General features: G+C 40.3%; 1 protein-coding gene across 2 annotated transcripts in view; it reads left to right on the forward strand.

Annotated features, from left to right (window-relative positions):
• The window catches only part of INTS4 (integrator complex subunit 4), an 85614-nt gene that overhangs the window by 19457 nt on the left and 46312 nt on the right, over positions 1 to 19845 (forward strand). For both annotated transcript variants that reach the window (XM_005867024.2, XM_005867026.2), the window contains exons 5-10: positions 8656 to 8841; positions 9460 to 9510; positions 13963 to 14051; positions 14950 to 15070; positions 17186 to 17257; positions 19374 to 19548. In XM_005867024.2, the coding sequence (XP_005867086.1) occupies positions 8656 to 8841; positions 9460 to 9510; positions 13963 to 14051; positions 14950 to 15070; positions 17186 to 17257; positions 19374 to 19548 (694 nt within the window). The remainder of the gene's footprint in view (positions 1 to 8655; positions 8842 to 9459; positions 9511 to 13962; positions 14052 to 14949; positions 15071 to 17185; positions 17258 to 19373; positions 19549 to 19845) is intronic.

Raw genomic sequence — 19845 nt, forward strand, 5'->3', positions numbered from 1 at the left:
TCCTCTGAGTCTCGGTATGCTATTCTCTTTCCTCCTAGTTGTAGAGCTTCCACTCAGTCAGCCTTCCTGTGGTTCTGGATGATGTCCGTTCCGTCTTTTAGTTGTATTTTTGAAGTGGTTGTTCGAGGCAGCAAACTCCAGCGTTAACCTATGCCGCCATCTTGGTTCTTCCCTGTTGTTTTTTTCTTGATGTTGGATTAGGAATTAAGTTGAATAACTTGTTAGAAAACGAACTTCCTCTTTTTCCCCAAAGAAAAGAAAATAATTATAGTAGCTATCATGTATACTGTGCCAAATAAAAGTGCTCTCCTTATTATGGTACCTTATATCCAGTTTTTCATTTTTTCCTCACAGTCCTTTAGGCAAAGTACTGTTACCCCTTTTATAAAGGTGGGGATTGAGGTGTAAGGAGTTTAACTTGTCCAAGTTTTCATACCTAGGAAGTTGCAGAACCAGGCTATGGATTCTGGTTTTGCTGGTTCCAAAGCCCATGTTCTTTTTATTGTGCCTTGTTGCCTCAGTGAACAGAACAACTAGACCCAAACAACTGTTGGGGAAAGGTTTTTCTTTTTTAAGTTTATTTTTTCTGATTATAAAGTAAATACATTAGTTTGTGCCTTTTGATTTAATTTAGAGCTTTTAATTAGCTGCCTTTTGTATATAACAGCAGCTCCTAAACTTGTAGAATTGGTTTTACTTTTAATCTTTGTGATGAATTGATTTTGAGGTTATAAGAAGACAAATATGTTAGACTTGTAGAAGAGTATTATATTCATAGAATTAGAACACTATTTCTGAGTCCCAGGAAAGAGTGCTTTAGCCCTAACCGGTTTGGCTCAGTGGATAGAGCATCAGCCTGCGGACTCAAGGGTCCCAGGTTCGATTCCGGTCAAGGGCATGTACCTTGGTTGCAGGCACATCCCCAGTAGGGAGTGTGCAGGAGGCAGCTGACCGATGTTTCTCTCTCACTGATGTTTCTAACTCTCTATCTCTCTCCCTTCCTCTCTGTAAAAAATCAATAAAATATATTTAAAAAAAAAGAGTGCTTCAGTTTTCTTAATAAACAACAAACACAAAACACTTTGACAAGTATAATATTAAGAGCCTAAGTGGAAAAAACTAGGGATTGTATGTTTGAGAGTAAGTATATCTCCACATATGTATATATTTATATATTTATTTAGTTAGTTGTATTTATGAGGTCATGCTTGTGAGAAAAGTGTTGTACTAAGTGTATTTTACACTTGAAGTGGAAATTTCTTAAATTTTATTTTAATAAACTTTATATTGTAAAAATTTATATTCATAGAAACTTTGGAAAGATAATGAAAAGTATGAAGAAAAAACTGTACTCATAATTCACTACCCAAAGGTGACCATTATTAGTCTTTTGATGTATTGCTTTCTGATATTCTCCTGCATGCAAATAGTTTGCTATTTTTTTAAACTTTATTTTTTAATTATTTAATTGCACGTGTGTGTTTTATTTTTTAATATTTTTATTGATTTTTAGAGAGAGATGAAGGGAGAGAGATAGAGAGATAGAAACATTGATGAGAGAGAAACATCATTGGTCTCATTGATCAGCTGCCTCCTGCACACCCTCTCCTGGGGATCAAGCCCAAAACCCCAGCATGTGTCCTTGACAGGACTCGATCCCGGGACCTTTCAGTCTGCAGGCTGAAGCTGAGCCAAACTGTTTGCTATTTTTTAAACATATAGCTGTAATCATATATTGCTTTTGCTCTTTCACTAACATTAAAGCAGAAGTATTTTCCTTATATTGTAAATGTTTGTTTTTTAAAAAATATATTTTATTGATTTTTTTATAGAGAGGAAGGGAAAGGGAGAGGGATAGAGTGTTTGAAACATCGATGAGAGGAACATCAATCAGCTGCCTCCTGCACATCCCCCACTGGGGATGTGCCCGCAACCAAGGTACATGCCCTTGACTGGAATCGAACCTAGGACCCTTCAGTCTGCAGGCTGATGCTCTATCCACTGAGCCAAACCGGTTAGGGCTATTGTAAATGTTTTTAATGGATACATGATATTTTGTTAAATAATTAAACTACACTTTACCTAACTTTCTCCTATTATTGGAAGTTTATATTGTAACCATTTTTAAAATTATAAATAATACTGAAATAAATATTATTAGTCTAAAATATTTTCTCTATTTAGAGTTGTTTCCTAAACATAAATGGTTCATAAATAGAATTACTAGTTAAAAGCATTTAGAGTTTGTTAGAATATCATCTCGATACTCCAAGTTTGCAGGTTTGATTCCTGGTCAAGGCACATACAAGAAACAACCAATTAATGCATGGTTGGGTGGAGCCTAATTTCACTGTATTATTCTAGCATTGGATATTAATATTTAAAAACTAGATGTAAACTTGTTGATTTGTTTGGAGGAAAATGTATTTTATTTTTTTAAATTTTCTTTTAAAAATATTATTAGTGAAGCTTCATACTTGTTTTCCATTTGTATTTCCTTTCTTGAGAGAACTTTTCATGTTTCTTGCCAGTTTCTCATATGTGCTCTTTGTGTTGTAGAAGCTCATAGTAGGGTAAAAAAAATCTGGAAATAGCAGATCTGTCATAAGCTTTTGCAGACTCAACTAAATTAAGACTATCTGCCCAACCTGTGTGGCTCAGTGGTTGAGTGTGGACCCATGAACAAGGGGGTCATGGTTCAATTCCTGGTTAGGGTACATGCCCAGGTTTCAGGCTTGATTCCTGGTAGGGGGTGTGCAGGAAGCAGCTGATCATTGATGTTTCTCTCTCTTCCTCTCTCTGAAATCAGTAAAAACATATCTTTAAAAAAGATTAAAAAATAAAGACTATCTAAGATTCATAGCCACAGTTACTGTTTCTAATGCCATTTTGACAGTGATTTTTGTGTGCCTTGCGATATTATTCGTATATAATAACATGCACTCTTTTGATAGTAATAATACAAAATATGTTCTCTAACCACAATGGAATGAAATTAGAAATCAGTAACAGAAATTTGGGAAATTCACAAATATGTGGAAATTGAAACAACATACTCCTATATAACCAATGGGTCAAAGAATAAATCAAAAAGGAAATTAAAAAATATTTCTAGATGTATGAAGATAAGACATGACATACCAGTACTTATCAATGTAGCTAAGGCATATTTAGAGGGAAATTTATAGCTATAAGTGCCTATACTGAAAAAAAAAGAGAGATCTCAAATCAGTAATCTAAACTTCCACCTTAAAGACACTGGAAAAAGAAGAGCTCACTATATCTAAAGCATGCAGAAGATAGGAACTAAGAAAGTTTAGAGCAGAAATTAATGAAATAGAGAATAGGGAAATAATAAAGAAATAAATGAAACAAAAAGCTTGTTCTTTGAAAAGATCAACAAAATTGACAAACCTTTAGCTATATTGACCAGGCCAAAAAAACCCACACACACACAAAAAAAACCCCCAGAAGACTCAAATCACTAGAATCAGAAATGAAAGAGAGAACATTACTACCAACCTGACAGAAATAAGAAAGATTACAAAAGAATACTGTGAACAAGTGTATGCCTATAAATTAGATAACTTAGATGAAATGAACAAATTTCTGCAAAGACACAAATTACCAAAACTAACTCAAGAAGAAGTAGACAATCTGATAGATCCATGACAAGAAATTGAATTTTTCATTAGAAATGAAAAAACAAGCCCTGACTGGTTTGGCTCAGTGGATGGAGCATCGGCCTGCGGACTCAAGGGTCCCGGTTTCGATTCTGGTCAAGGGCATGTGCCTTGGTTGCGGGCCAGTCCCCAGTGGGGAGTGTGCAGTAGGCAACTGATAGATGTTTCTCTCTCATCGATGTTTCTAACTCTCTATCCCTCTCCCTTCCTCTCTGTAAAAAATCAATAAAATATATTTAAAAAGGAAAAAAAAAAGAAATGAAAAAACAAAATAAAAACCTACCTACAAAGAAAAGCTCAGGCCCAAATGTTCAAAACAAACATTTCAGTAAGAATTAATACCAATCTTCACAATCTTTAAAAAAAATAGAAGAGGAGGGGATACTTCCCAACTTATTCTATGAGGCTAGTATAACCCCAATACCAAAATTAGACAAAAACATTACAAGAAATGCAAACTGTAGATCAATGTGTCTTATGAATATGAATGCAAAGATCCTTAACAAAATACTAGCATAATCAAACCCAGCAATGTTAATAGAATTATACCCCCATGACCAAATGGGATTTATCCCAGGAATGTAAGGTTGGTTCAATATCTGAAAATAAACTAATGTAGTACACCATAAAAAATAAAGTACAAAAGCCCTAGCTGGTCTGGCTCAGTGTATAGAGGGTTGGTCTGTGGACCAAAGGATCCCAGGTTCGATTCCGGACAAGGGCACATACTTGGTTGCAGGCTCCTCTCCGGCCTGGACACTGGTCGGGGCTCATGCAGTATACAAGCAATCAATGCGTTTCTCTCACATCGATGTTTCTGTCTTTCCCTCTCTCTTCCACTCTCCCTAAAAAAAGTCAATGGAGTCCTAACTGGTTTGGCTCAGTAGATATAGTGTCAGCCCATGGACTGAAAGATCCCAGGTTTGATTCCAGTGAAGGGCATGTACCTTGGTTGCGGGCGTGATCCCCAGTAGGGGGCATGCAGAAGGCAACTGATCAGTGTTTCTCTCTCATCAGTGTTTCTAACTCTCTATCCTTCCCCCTTCCTCTCTGTAAAAAAATCAATAAAAATGTATTTCAAAAAAATCAATGGAAAAATATCCTCGGGTGAGGATTTAAAAAAATAATAAATGAATGAATTAAATAAGTAAATAAATAAATAAAGTACAAAAAACACATGATTGTTTCAATAGATGCAGAAAAAGTATTTGACAAAATTCAATCCAATTTCTGTATTAAAACCCTAAGGATATCAGGGAATAGAATGGAACTTCCCCAAGTTGATAAAGGATGTCTGTGAAAAAATGACAGCTAGCATCATACTAATAGTGAAAGACTGGATACTTTCCCCATCTAAGATTAGGAGTAAAACAACTATATCCTTGTGTCTCCCTCCACTTCTGTTCAACATTATACTAGAGGCCCTAATAGCCAGGGAAGTTGGGCAAGAAAAAGAAATGAAAGGCATCCATATTGGAAAGGAAGAAGTAAAACTATCCCTATTTTTATTTATTTGCTTTTTATTGTTGACAATATTACAGATGTCCACTATTTCCCCCCCTTTATCCACCTCCACCCAGCCTCACCGCTACCCCCTCTGGCCATCACCACACTGTTGTCTGTGTTCATGGACTATACTGTATGTTCTTTTGCTAATCTCTTCACCTTCTTCATCCAGTTCCTCCTCCCCCATCTTCTTGAGCTAGGCCTTCTCAATCAGTAAACCTGTCCTTACTCCAAAATCAGAGTTTTGGACTCTGATTGACTCTCTGAAATCAGTAAAAATATATTTAGAAAAAGGAAATTATTTAAAAAATAAAAACAAAGTACAAAAGCAGAACACTAAGGCAGGGAATGGGGGAGGAAGGAAGCCTGAGAATGATGCATTTATTTGTAAAGGTCTCAGTGGGGAAACAGATGGAAACTTTGAACGGTTAGATTCTCAAAACATTGAAAGCAAACATCCCAATTCATATTTTAAAAGTTTTAAATTTCATTGATAAGTGTTTAAATAAATTTTTGCCCAGGTAAGTCCTAAATATTTGTCTTGTAATAATGCTCATGGAAAAGATTTATGCAAATCTGTGACCAATTTATTATGTGAAAAAATTCATATCACATATTTTACCTGTCTACAAGTAGAGTATCACTTGTTATAATTAAAATATCCAGGCAATCTTCCAGTTCCTTGTTCAACTGACCAGCTGGCTGGTACATATGATGTGCACTGGCAATCTGTATAAACAAAAGCCTAAGCGATTGGCCAACTGGCCGGTAGCTATGATGCACAGTGACCACCAGGGGGCAGATGCTCAACGCACAGGCATGGAAACATGGAACAGACTGATGAATCTCAGAGGGAAGGGAGGAGGGGGGAGGGCGGGAAGAGAGTAACCAAAGATCTTATATGCATACTAGAGGCCTGGTGCAAGGAACATGCACCAGTGGGGTCCCTTGGCCTGGCCTGCAGGGATCAGGTGGAAACCAGCTCTCCAACATCCCCTGAGGGGTCCCGGATTGCGAGAGGGTGCAGGCCAGGCTGAGGGACCCCACTTTCTGCACTGGGCCTCTAGTTTAAAAATGTTGACTCGTGCATGCGCGATACATCCTATCTAATAAAAGACAAAAAGGGTAATTGACCGTACCTTCGCTACACTTCCCATGGGCTAACCAGGGCGATATGCAAATTAACCACCAACCAAGATGGTGGCCGGCAGCCACACAGCTGAAGCGAGCAGGAGGCTTGCTTGCTCCAGTGATGGAGGAAGCCAAGGTTCCCCGCCTGCCGCGGCCCGGCTCTGAGCTCCAAAAGCAACAATGTTTCAATTATAGAAGCTAAACAAACCCCAGATACCTGCTTTCAGCAGGCCGTGGCCTCAGAGCTGGAGCGAGCAGGACGGCAACAAAGTTTCAATTATAGAAGGTAAATAAATCCCAGAATAAAAAAAGAAAAAGAAAAAAAGGAGAGGCTAGGAGCTTCAGTCACCGGCCAGCCTGAAAACGGCCCTCAGCCCCTCACCCAGACTGGCCAGGCACCCCAGTGGGGACCTCCACCCTAAAGGGGGTGTGGCCAGCCTGAAAACAGCCATCAGCTCCTCATCCAGGCTGGCCAGGCACCCCAGTGGGGACCCCCACCCTGAAGGGGGTGTGACCAGCTGCAAACAGCCATCAGCCCCTTACCCAGGCTGGCCAGGCACCTAAGCGGGACCCCCACCCTGATCCGGGACACCCTTCAGGGCAAACCAGATGGCCCCCACTCGTGCACCAGGCCTCTATCCTATATAGTAAAAGGGTAATATGAAAACTGACCCTAACAGCAGAAAGACTGGGAATGACTGGTCACTATGACACACACTGACCACCAGGGGGCAGACGCTCAATGCAGGAGCTGCCCTCTGGTGGTCAGTGCGCTCTCACATGGGAGGAGCTCTGTTCAGCCACAAGCCAGGCTGACGGCTGCCAGTACAGCGGTGGTGGTGGGAGCCTCTCCAACTCCTCAGCAGCACTAAGGATGTCTGACTGCAGCTTAGGTCTGCTCCCCGCTGGCAAGTGGACATCCCCTGAGGGCTGCCAGGCTGCCAGAGGGATGTCTGATTGTCAGCTTAGGCCCAATCCCCCGGGGAGCAGGCCTAAGCCAGCAGGTGGTCATCCCCCAAGGGGTCCCAGACTGCGAGAGGGCACAGGCCGGGCTGAGGGACCCGCTCCAAGTGCACAAATTTTTGTGCACCGGGGCTCTAGTATACTAATAAAGCTCTCGCTGGCGCCAATCGCAGGCCTGTGTTTCAATCTGTCATTTTCAGTCGTGAATTTGGTTGACACTTCTATTATAGAGAAAGGGTGATAGCGATATTAAAATATTTTTTCTAATTTCCTTTCAATGTGCAGTAAATAAATAAAAAGCCCTAGACAGTTTGCTCAGTGGATAGAGCATCAGCTTTTGGACTGAAGGGTCCCAGTTTTGATTCCGGTAAAGGACATGTACCTCGATTGCTGGCTCAATTCCCAACCCTGGTTGGGGCGTGTGTGGGAGGCAGCCAATTAATGTGTCTCTCTCACATCAATGTTTCTCTCTCTCTGTCTCTCCCCCTCCCTTTCACTCTCTCTAAAAGAAAAAAAAAAATTAATGGAAAAATATCCTGGGGTAAGTATTAACAACAACAAAAAAGTAAATCCTTGTCATTCATGTTATTTCAATTATAAATACTTCTGTATGTACTTCTTACTGATAATCTTTTTTAAAATATGTTTTTATTGATTTCAGAGACAGAAGGGAGAGGGAAAGAGGGATAGAAATATCATTGATGAGAGAGGATTATTGGCTGCCTCCTGCCTGTCCCCTACTAGGGAATGAGCCTGCAATCCGGGCATGTACTCCCACCAGGAATCAAACTGTGACCTGGTTCATAGGTCAACGCTCAACAACTGAGCCACACTGGTCGTTGGGCTAGCAGACATTTTTATTTTTTAAAAAATATATTTTATTGATTTTTCACAGAGAGGAAGGGAGAGGGACAGAGAGCCAGAAACATACATGAGTGAGAAACATCCATCAGCTGCCTCCTGCACACCCCCCACTGGGGATGTGCCCGCAACCAAGGTACATGCCCTTGACCGGAATCGAACCTGGGACTCTCCAGTCCACAGGCCAATGCTCTAGCCACTGAGCAAACTGGTCAGGGCTAGAGGACATTTTTAAAGTACTCACTCCTACCTTTACAAGGCAGTATGATTGGACTACTGTAATGAACAAAATGGAGTCTTATTTTTTATTTTCTAAGGACTTATGATTCTTTTTGGAGGACCATACTCAAGTAACATGATACTATACAGGTTATGGTGAGAGTATAGTGTTCCAAGTCATTCCTAAAGCTGATAGAATGCTTTTGTTTCTGTTTTTTGTTTGTTTGTTTGTTTGGTTTGTTTTAAAGATAACTTAATCATGCCCTTTTTTTCCTCTCTTTTGTTTTTATAGCACCTGACAGATACTTCCCATGGTGTAAGAAATAAGTGCCTGCAATTACTTGGCAATCTCGGCTCTTTGGAGAAAAGTGTCACAAAGGATGCAGAGGGCCTAGCTATCAGAGATGTCCAGAAGATTATAGGGGATTACTTCAGTGACCAAGACCCGCGTGTCAGAACAGCAGCTATAAAAGCCATGGTAAACATAATCACGGGAACTAAATTGGGACAGTTTTGTTTGTCTGTTTTCATTTGTACATGGGCAATGCTGTCTTGGATACATTCGGAATCCCCCCAGGATACACCTTATCCATACTTTTCAGGAAGGTGTTGGTGGCATCGCAGGGCTCAAAGGCACACATTTCTGTATAACAGGTGTGCTTTTCTGTGGGCTTCTCTGGTAGCTTTCACCTGTATTTCTGAAACATGGCGGCACCACCCCCTCTGCATATTGTCTTCCAGTGGGCTCAGGTTGTACCTTCCATGTTTCAGAAATATAGGAGAAATTTACCAGTGTGAGGGGGTTGCTTTTTAGGAGGAAATGGTGCTAATCATGTCTTCCTCAGCCTTCTTATAATTGTTTCATGTTTTTCTAATATCCCTTTGGAAGAGTCTATGGGTTAGATTTATCAAGTGTTTGATTATGTCTACTAAAAAGTCTTTGACCAGGTTTCTTATTTATATAGATAGCACTGATTTTGGCTAATGGAAACCATGTTAATCTGATATAATGCAGGAAAGTATTTGAGATTGTGGGAAGACATTGGAAAAAGGGATTTTCCCCCCCAAATACTTAAACTATATCTTTATTTTATAGTTGCAGCTTCATGAAAGAGGACTGAAATTACACCAAACAATTTATAATCAGGTACTTTAAATGACTATCTACAAGGAAGGGAAAGTATGAAACTGGGAGGGTGGCATATTGGTTGTCAGGATTTGAAAACAGAGCTTCAGCTAGCTAATAGAGGTAATATTAATTGGGATGAATGTGAGGTTGTATTCAAAACAGATTCTACGAAGAAAATGGGGATATGTAATTGAATAGCTCTAGTATATATGAAAAGGACTTTTAGGAGGATTTAGGTAGCACATTATAAATATCAGAGTATACAAAGAGAAGTGTAGTATTCAGAATAAGGAAAGTGCTATTCTTGCTGATCTCTGGTTGCTTGGGCTAAACCTGAAGTCAGTTCTGGGAACCACACTTGACAAACTGGAGGATGACCAAGACCCAGGATCATATGAAAAGTTATCAAATGCTTATTGTAGTACTGGTAAAGAGAGGCACAATGAATTTATAGTATCGCTAGGAGAAGCTGATTGCCTCACCAAAAGGCCTTACAAAGTGGTATTTCTCTTGTAGAATAATTGCAGGAATCTAGAGACAGGCAATCTAAATCCATGCTCAGAGACCATATTTTGTTAGTCTATCAAAGTGGGTTTATCTTTCAAAGGAAGATGATTATAGCCAAGCCCCTATGACTGATGAGCATACCAAGTTTATTCTTTTAAAAAAATGAAGTAGAATGAGTTCAGAATGGTTGTTTTGACACGACTGGCCCCTTCTCTCCCTATTAGAAAACTATTGGGAAGCCAAATAATTAAAGGAAACTTGGCGAGTAAGGACTCAGAGGAAGAAAGGTCAACCAGATGATTGATATATTTAGCGGCATGAGACTGTATCAGTTAAGTAGTGTTAAAAAACAAATTCAGGCAGGTATATTTAAAGATCTAATTGGAGCCATTGAATACTAGTAATTCATGAATTGGGCAACATCCCATATAGTAAATAGAAGGATGTTTTGAGGAGTTGTACAAAGTGGGAGGTTTTTGTAGGCAGAAAGAAAATGGGTCAAGGAAATTTAAAAAGTGGATTATTTTGGGCAAGGTTACTTTCCCTTAGGGCAGCGGTTCTCAACCTCTGGGTCGAGGCCTCTTTGGGGGTCGAACGACCCTTTCACAAGGGTCACCTAAGACCATCGGAAAACACATATATAATTACATACTGTTTTTGTGATTAATCACTATGCTTTAATTATGTTCAATTTGTAACAATGAAATTGGGGGTCACCACAACAGGAGGAACTGTATTAAAGGGTCGCGGCATTAGGAAGGTTGAGAACCACTGCCTTAGGGGAAGGGTACTTTCCCTTAGGGCAGCGGTTCTCAACCTGTGGGTCTCGACCCCTTTGGCGGTCGAACGACTCTTTCTCAGGGGTCGCCTAAGACCGTCCTGCATATCAGATATTTACATTACGATTCATAACAGTAGCAACATTACAGTTATGAAGTAGCAACAAAAATAATTTTATGGTTGGGTCACAACATGAGGAACTGTATTTAAAGGGCCAGAAGGTTGAGAACCACTGCCTTAGGGGGTCTTATCAGGCAGATTACCTCATTAGTGCTGACCAGGAAATTCCAGACTAATTGGTTTAAAATTCCATTCTTGGGAGAAGCTGAAACTGTAGTTAGGTTAGGTCAGTGATGGCCAACCTTTTGAACTCGGCGTGTCAGCATTTGAAAAACCCTAACTTAACTCTGGTGCCGTGTCACATATAGAAATTTTTTGATATTTGCAACCATAGTAAAACAAAGACTTATATTTTTGATATTTATTTTATATATTTAAATGCCATTTAACAAAGAAAAATCAACCAAAAAAATGAGTTCGTGTGTCACCTCTGACACGCGTGTCATAGGTTCGCCATCACTGATAGGTATTAAGTCTTGGTGGGCTTAGCACAAGTGACTCCAGTTTGGGCCTGTTGTTTCTTTTTAATACTAAGCAAGCAATGATGAGGGAGGGCCACAATGGTGTGAGGATGGAGTAATGGTGGAGTATTTGAGATATAAGATTGAATTAGGTATCTAATGAATTGTTTTGGTTATATTGAGTTTGAAGGTTTGATGTTACAACCACCATGAGGAGAATTTCAGGCCATAAATAGTTGTGAAGGTCTGGAGTTCAGGAGAGATCAGAGCTGGAGGTGGGTATGTGGAGCCATCAGTATCTAGGGGGCATGAGGATACTCAGGGCGAGTAAGAAGATTGAGAGAGATCAAGGATTGAGCTATGAGCAAAGTCCAACATTTAAGAGGTAGACAGAAGAAAGCAGCCCTAGAATGGAAATGAGGAGCAGCCTTATGGAAGAAGAGGAGAAACATATTCCAGAAAAGGCAGGAGGGGGGTTCTCACAGTCAACAGTGTCAAATTTTGGTGAAGGGTCAGCTAGGGTAAGAGGTTTTTATTTTTTTATTTTTATTGATTTCAGAAAGGAAGGGAGGGAGAGAAAGAGAGAAACAGCAATGATGAGAGAGAATCACTGATTGGCTGCTTCCTGCACACCCCCTACTGGGGGGGTGGGGAATTGAGCCCACAACCTAGACATGTGCCCTTGGCTGGAATTGAACCTGTGACCCTTTAGTCTGCAGGCCGTTGCTCTATCCACAGAGCCAAACCAACTAGGGCAAGAGGTATTTTTTTTTTATTTTTTATTTATTAAATCTTTATTGTTCAGATTATTACATTGGTTCCTCTTTTTTCCCACCATAACTCCCCTCCACCCAGTTCCCACCCCACCCTCCGCCCTCACTCCCCACCCACTGTCCTCTTTCATAGGTGCGCGATTTTTGTCCAGTCTCTTCCCGCATCCCCCACACCCCTTTCCCCCCCAAGAATAGTCAGTCCATTCCCTTTCTATGATGAGGTATTTTTTTTTTGAACGTGGGAGATATATATATGCATGCCAGATTATTATGACCACCCCATCAGTACTTCGTTGGGCCACCTTTTGCCTTCAATACTGCGGCGATTCTTCTTGGCATTGACTCCACGAGATGTTGAAAGGTGATGTGAGGAATCTGACATCATGCCTGATGAATAGCACTGTCCAGTTTTGTGAGATTTGATGGTTGTGGAACCAGCTGCCTGATGGCTCTTTTAACTTCGTCCCACAAATGCTCAATTGTATGATGAGATATTTTTGACTATTGCAACTCCTGGGGATTGGAGAAGGGGTGGTGCTACAACCATCTAGTGAGTAGAACCCAGGGATGCTGCTAAACATCTTACAATGCACAGGACAACCCCTCACAAAGAATTATCCAGCCTAAAGTGTCAATAGTGCGAGATTGAGAAACCCTGGTTAAATGGATAGGTAGTGATAACCGGAACGGTGAGCCAAGGGTTTTTCCCAGGGTTGTGTCTCAGGATGCTGAAAAATGAGCTATGTGGACCAGAAGATTTAAGCAAAAGTGTGGAAAATTTATTGCAAGCAGATTCAGAATCCCCCCATGGGGAGGGGCGCCCAATAATGGGCTGCCTGGTAAAGCTTTGTAGTCCAGGGGTGTATATTTGCTGCAAGCTTGCTTCTATATCTATCCATGTTGTCACCTGATTGATTCCCTCAATTGTTCTTGCCCAGCAATGGATCTAAACTTTCCCTGTTTCTATGTGTTCTTTCTCTGTTCTAATGCTGAACTTTCTCTGTTTCTATGCGTTTCTACACCCGTTGCTGCAGGCCCTCCCTTGTTTTCCCCTGCCTCCCGTTGAGTCCAAAAACATTTTATTATTTCTGCTTGGTTGCTCAAACTGCTGTGTCTGCCTGCCTATGTTCCTCCTGCCTTTGTTTTCCCCTGGACCCTTGCCCTATCTGCCTGCGTTTCAAGTTAACCCCCTTAGTAGGTTAAGTGGGACTGAAGAGTAGGTGTAATGGGTTAAGTCATGGAAATGGAAGAGCTGATGGAGTAGCAAGTTCTGGTCAGAGCATGGAATTTAGGATTTTAAAATCTCAGACATGGAGTAGTTCTGGATGTTGTTGAAGTCAAGGGTGTTGCCATGACTGTGGGTGGCGTAGAGATATGCCATTTCAGACCAGAGTAAAACAGAAAAATCTGGCCTCTTTTGGCGGCTTACCATTAAAATTGTGCAATTATTTCAGAAAGATTGTCAATCAGAAATTTGTGCTTTGATTTCACAGATAGGCAAAAAACCATCTCTGGTGTTTGAGCCTGTGAGAGCAGCAGTGTGGGCTCCCAGAAGGCTTTACTGGAATTGTGCTCTTTTAGATGGCGTTTGTGTGCTATCAGGCTGTGGTTCTGCTTCCAGACTTGAGATGGGAGGGCTCAATCAGAACACAGAGCAGCTGACAGAAGCAAAGAATTCTTTGTTGGGCAAAGGCTCAAGTAGCTAAAACCACCCACAGGTTTTATGATTAGCATCCTTATCCAGCCACCCTGTCTTCATTGTGAAAATAGTTTAAACATCACCTTGGGGGGATACAAAACTAATAGACTTTTGGAATCCTTGTTTGCAGGCCTGTAAATTGCTCTCTGATGACTATGAACAAGTGCGCAGTGCTGCAGTCCAGCTTATCTGGGTTGTCAGTCAGCTCTATCCTGAAAGGTCAGTGTGGGTGTAAGCCAGCTTTCATTCATTGCTAAGCCATTTTTCTCTCCTCCCACTGTGTAAAAAGCCCACCTCCAGAAGAAAAATAAAGTTGGTTAGATTTTTTGAAGGCAGTGTGAAATAGGGGAAAAGTACAGACCCTGGAAATCAGGATATCTGGTCCTGATTCTTTAGCTCTGCCATCCTTTCTGTGTATCTTTGGAAAGATACTTCACCTCTCTGGGTCCCAACCTCCTCTTTTGTAAATGAAAGTTAAATGAAGGGATGGAACTGTCTTGAGTGCTTTGCAGCTTCCTCCCTACCTCTACCCTACCCTTTTTAAATCTTTAAAATTGTTTGGGGCCCATTTTAGTAAATACAAATACCAGATAAAGATACTAGGTAGTTTGAGGATAATGATCCCTTATGTAGTGTTTTCCTGGTTAAAAACATTTTTGCAGTAATCAAATCATTCTCACAGTGTTTCTGGGAGGTGGAGAGACAGATATAGTAAAAAAAAAAAAAAGACTGATTGGAATTTGCCTCTCCTTTTAGGACCAGATATACAAGTATGTTTTATACTTATTTATTCTGAGATTTACTATATTCACAGCAATGCAAATATGGAATAAACAGAGATTTAAAGTACTCTGTGGTAGCTAGTTTTTGGTATCTTCATAAATCTTTGTACCTCTGATGAGTTAAACATTTTTATTCAAGACAGTGAAAATTTGCAGCACAACTAAAAGGGTTGACTTATACTCTCAGAGTCATTTGTTTACTATGAAATGTATTTCATCATTCTAGGATTTTAATTATTCAGTTATCATCTCGACTTGTGCTGTTTATCATTCCCAGTTTATTGAACCTGAAGCTTTAGACTTATGTTTTAAGTTTTTTCTTTCTTTTAATTTAGCATTGTCCCAATCCCATCTTCTAATGAAGAAATTCGCTTAGTTGATGATGCTTTTGGGAAAATTTGTCACATGGTCAGTGATGGATCCTGGGTGGTTCGAGTTCAAGCTGCAAAGCTATTGGTAAGTTACACTTTTTATTTATTTATTAAATATATTTTTATTGATTTCAAAGAGAAAGGGAGAGGGAGAGAACGATAGAAACATCAATGATGTGAGAGAATCATTGATTGGCTGCCTCCAGCACGCCCCACATTGGGGATTGAGCCCACAACCCAGGCATGTGTCCTGATCAGGAATCAAGCCATATCCTTCTGGTTCATAGGTTGACGCTTAACCACTGAGCCACGTCGGCGCTACAAGTTACACTTTCTTAGTGAACACATTGCCTGTTACACTTATACAAACATTTTGAGAAACTACAGGTAGGGATAGTTGTAACCCACTATTAGAAATGATAGTGTTTCTTAAAATAGAAAGAAAAGCTCACTTTCCAATGGAGAAGTATAGTCTTTTAGAGCTAGAAAGAATTTTAAAGACAATTCTATTTACATTTGTTAGCTTATGAGATAGCCAAGGCCTAGGGATAAAAGTAAGTAATAATAAAAATAGTTGCTTCCGTTTACTAAGCACCTTTTATGACCTAGATACTATGAGGCCATTTACATGATCTCACTTATTCTTCACAGTAACCCAGCAAGGTAGATATTGTTATTCCCATTTTCCAGGTGAGAAAATTGAGGCTCTGAGAAATGAATTCAACTAATCCAAATAGAAAGTTGTGGAATGGGATTCAGATATTAATCTCCTGACTTTTAGCCTGGTACTCTTCTGTTTTGCCTTTGGGGATTCAGAGTACATTTATTAAGAAAAAAAAAAAAGTTAATTTTTCAGAGATGGAACTGTTTTATAAAAGGAGTGTTGACCTAATAATAGCCTTATTTTATATCTGTGTTATCTTTGAGATGTCACTTGACCTTAGTTTTGGTTTCCTCATCTATTAAGAGGGTTATGATATCTCTCATATTTACCTCACTGAGTTGTCATGATGCTCAAATGAGATACTACAAATTGTAACATATTCAATGTGTGATAGTGGGGGTTGTTATAGTATATACATACACACACACACGCACACACACACACGTATCTATAAAATTTTGTGAATATCACAGCAAGAAAATCTGAGATTCTTTTTGGACACTTTCTTTTTGAGGGCCTCCAACACTGCCAGTCTTGGTAAAATTGTTGCCTAAATACTTTGGACATGACTGTACTGGACTCAGATCCAGTGGTAGCCCTATTTCTATGACCAGTATTTATGGGGTAATTGCTAAAAACCGTGTGAAGCATTTTTAAGGAATAATAAGGAATTTGGATGATTTCAGTATTGCTTATGAATTATACTAGAGGCCCAGTGCACAAATTTGTGCATGGATGGAGTCAGGCCAGCCCGCCCCAATGGGGGCCGATGGGGCCAGGCTAGTGGGGGGAAGGGGAGGCGGGAGGTTGGCCAACCAGCCCCGCCCCCGATCGGGGTGGGGGTGCTGATAGGGGACAGGCCAGCAGGGGGAGGGGCTGATCGGGGCCCCGATCAGGCCAGTTGGCCACTGCAGTGTGCGTCATAGTGACCGGTCGTTCTGGTTGTTCCGGTCGTTCCGTTCTGGTTGCTTGGCTTTTATATGTATAGATTGCTTGTTCATAATAAAATCCAGAGTTAAACCAGTTGTTATTGATTTTACTTTTTAATTCACATTTTAAAACTTTGTTTTGGTTCTAGCTGGTGTGGCTCAGTTGGTTGGGCATTGTCTTGTGCACCGAAGGCTTGCTGACTCGATCCCCATTGTGGGGTGTGCAGGAGGCAGCCGATTGATGTTTCATTCTTGCATCAATGTTTCTCTCCCTGTCTCCCTCTCCCTTCCTCTCTCTCTAAAAATCAATTAAAAAATTTTAAAACAAACAAAAATGGGACTGATAATAGTATTTATTTTGGAGGGGGACTAAATGAATTAATGTATGTATAAAGCATTTAGTGCATGACACAGTGAACTCTATTTAGGAACTAGCTGCTGCTGCTGCTAATGTTTTTGTTATTTTCCTGCTGATTCAGAATCCATAGGCATCTTTAATGTTAAGAATAATGTTATCTTTACACATTGACTGCAAACTTTGACTATTGAGATAATGTTCAGATCTTAAAAGATGTTCAGTTTGTTTTGGATTCTTTTGTTTTTACAGGGCTCTATGGAGCAAGTCAGTTCTCATTTCTTGGAGCAGACGCTTGACAAGAAGCTGATGTCAGATCTAAGGGTAACTTGAATTCTCTGTTGTTTAAACTGGGTTTCTGAAATTAACATCAATGTAACAGTATATGCCAAGCTGATATTGGTTTAATTTTGCAGCCCATGCATTTGTTAAATTAATGTAGGATGATTAGATTACATTTACTTTAAAATCTTAGTAACTTGAACCAAATTAAAAGTTACTTCATTAAATTTTAAATTATTATTATGAAATACTTTGCACAAGTTGTGTTCTACAGAGAAGAACCAGTATGAATTTTCCTTTTCTTAGAAATTGCAAAGGTCTGGTCTTATATTTTAAGATCGTGACATCTGAGGGCTGCTTTTCAGTAGCAGTTCCCATGGAAGAGTGAATAAATTTTTTCTCTGAACTGTAACAAAATGCCTCTTATGGAATGCCTTTAAGCTTTTACTGCGACCGTTCTTTGATATATTTGCCAGAACCCAATATGAGTCTGAGAATATGATATGTTCATTTATTGTCAATATCTTTATTTATTTATTTTTTTGTTAACTCTCACCCGAGGATATTTTTTCCATTGATTTTTAAAGAGAGTTGAAACGGGGGAGGAGGGAGGACATGGATGTGAGAGAGACACATCAATTGGTTGTGCTCTGCATGTGCCCCAACCAGGGATGGGGATTGAACCTACAACCCAGTAACATGCCCTTGACCAGGAATCGAGCCTGCAACCCTTTGGTGTAGTTCTCCCCAGCTCTTTTATCTTATGCATGTTTTAAACATTGTATGCAGATAGTTTTGTGGTTTTGTAAGTCTACTTTTTACATTTGCCACAGTGTCATATGCTTTTTTTCATATTGCTAACTTTATACTTAGCATTTTTATTGATTGCATAATATTCTTTTAAGTAAATGTATCATCATTTTTAAGCTCATCATAATACATTTAGATCCTTCTAGTTTTTCCATCCTGATAAGCCACATAAAGAATATTATCTTCTGCATATTAGCTCCTTTCTTCTTTTGAGTTATTTGGTAACATAAGATAAATTCTAAGGAATGGTTGAAGAGTTGACATGAAATATTGCCATTTGGCTTTCCTTAATGGCATTGCCTTCATTTGAGGTAAGTGATTGATTAAGTGTTCTTTTGTATTCTGGGGGAGAAGTATAAAGAAGGATATGCTCATGGTGAATGGTGAGGGATGGGTGATCCAAAGTTTTCTAAGACACATCACAAGGTACAAACTTTCCTACTGAGTCTGACCCACATCCCTGTAGGCTCAAGTGCTATATTTCATCAGTGCCTTTAAGATGATCAGCCATGAGGATGTGGAGTCACACCAAGAATGTTCAAAAGAGGCAAATTATAAAGTATTTATAAGAGTCATAACCCTCGCCGAAACCGGTTTGGCTCAGTGGATAGAGCGTCGGCCTGCGGACTGAAGGGTCCCGGGTTCGATTCCGGTCAAGGGCATGTACCTGGGTTGCGGGCACATCCCCAGTAGGAGATGTGCAGGAGGCGGCTGATTGATGTTTCTCTCTCATCGATGTTTCTGACTCTCTGTCTCTCTCCCTTCCTCTCTGTAAAAAATCAATAAAATATATTAAAAAAAAAAAAAGAGTCATAACCCTCAAGTGGACTGAATATTTACTTTTGTAACCAGTATATTCCTCATTAAGTATTCTGTGCAGAAAATGAATTTACTAGAAGGTTGCTTGGGAGCACAGTATTGCTCAAATAGAACACAGTGTTGTCAAATGGAGACTTCTACTGGGACTGAAAAAGTTTTTTTCCTAGGGCCAGTGTATTATCTACCCGGCATGGTGCTTGGAGGGACACTGCCTTGTTTAGCTCTCTGGTTCTCTCTTTCCTATGTTGTCATTGCAAACATGAACACCTGTCTGATCAACACACTTTTTCACTGTCTTTAATAAGGTTACTATCTTTAATAAAGTTACTATCAGCAGTGATAGACCTGTGAGCCTTTGGTCTTTAAGTTGAATTTGCATTTCTTTGCTCTGGTCTATTGAGTATTTTTATTTTTTGCAAGTGTAACTCTGAGAGAGCAGTCTTATTTCCTGCCTACCGTGTTTTCAGGGTGCATCTTATTCTTCCTTCTTGAACCTCCTGCAAGTGGTAATTGTTGTTGTCCTCTACAGAGGAAACGCACTGCACACGAGCGTGCCAAGGAACTTTATAGCTCAGGGGAGTTTTCCAGCGGCAGGAAGTGGGGAGATGATGCTCCCAAGGAAGAAGTAGATACAGGGGCTGTGAACTTGATCCAGTCAGGAGCTTGTGGAGCTTTTGTTCATGGATTGGAAGATGAAATGTATGGTAAGTATCCTATATAATAAAGAACTAATGTTCTAATTAGACTGGACTGTGGAACGACCTTCCGGAACGACCAGGGAATGGGGCGGGGGCAGGGCCAGGGAGCCTGCATTGCCAGGCCAGCCATGGTGATCCCGGCGCCCCCCCTTCTGCATAGGCAGCAGGAGAGGGGGCTGCTCGGTCCTGGTTCCAGTGCCACACCTTTTACAGAGGCAGTGGGAGAGGGGGCGGCATAGTCCCAGTGCCTCCGGAGAGGCGGGATGTGGCGTGACTAAGGTGCCTCAACCTCCCATGGCCCCC

This window comes from Myotis brandtii, unplaced genomic scaffold, assembly GCF_000412655.1.
Source record: "Myotis brandtii unplaced genomic scaffold, ASM41265v1 scaffold244, whole genome shotgun sequence".
NCBI classification, from domain to species: Eukaryota; Metazoa; Chordata; class Mammalia; order Chiroptera; family Vespertilionidae; genus Myotis; species Myotis brandtii.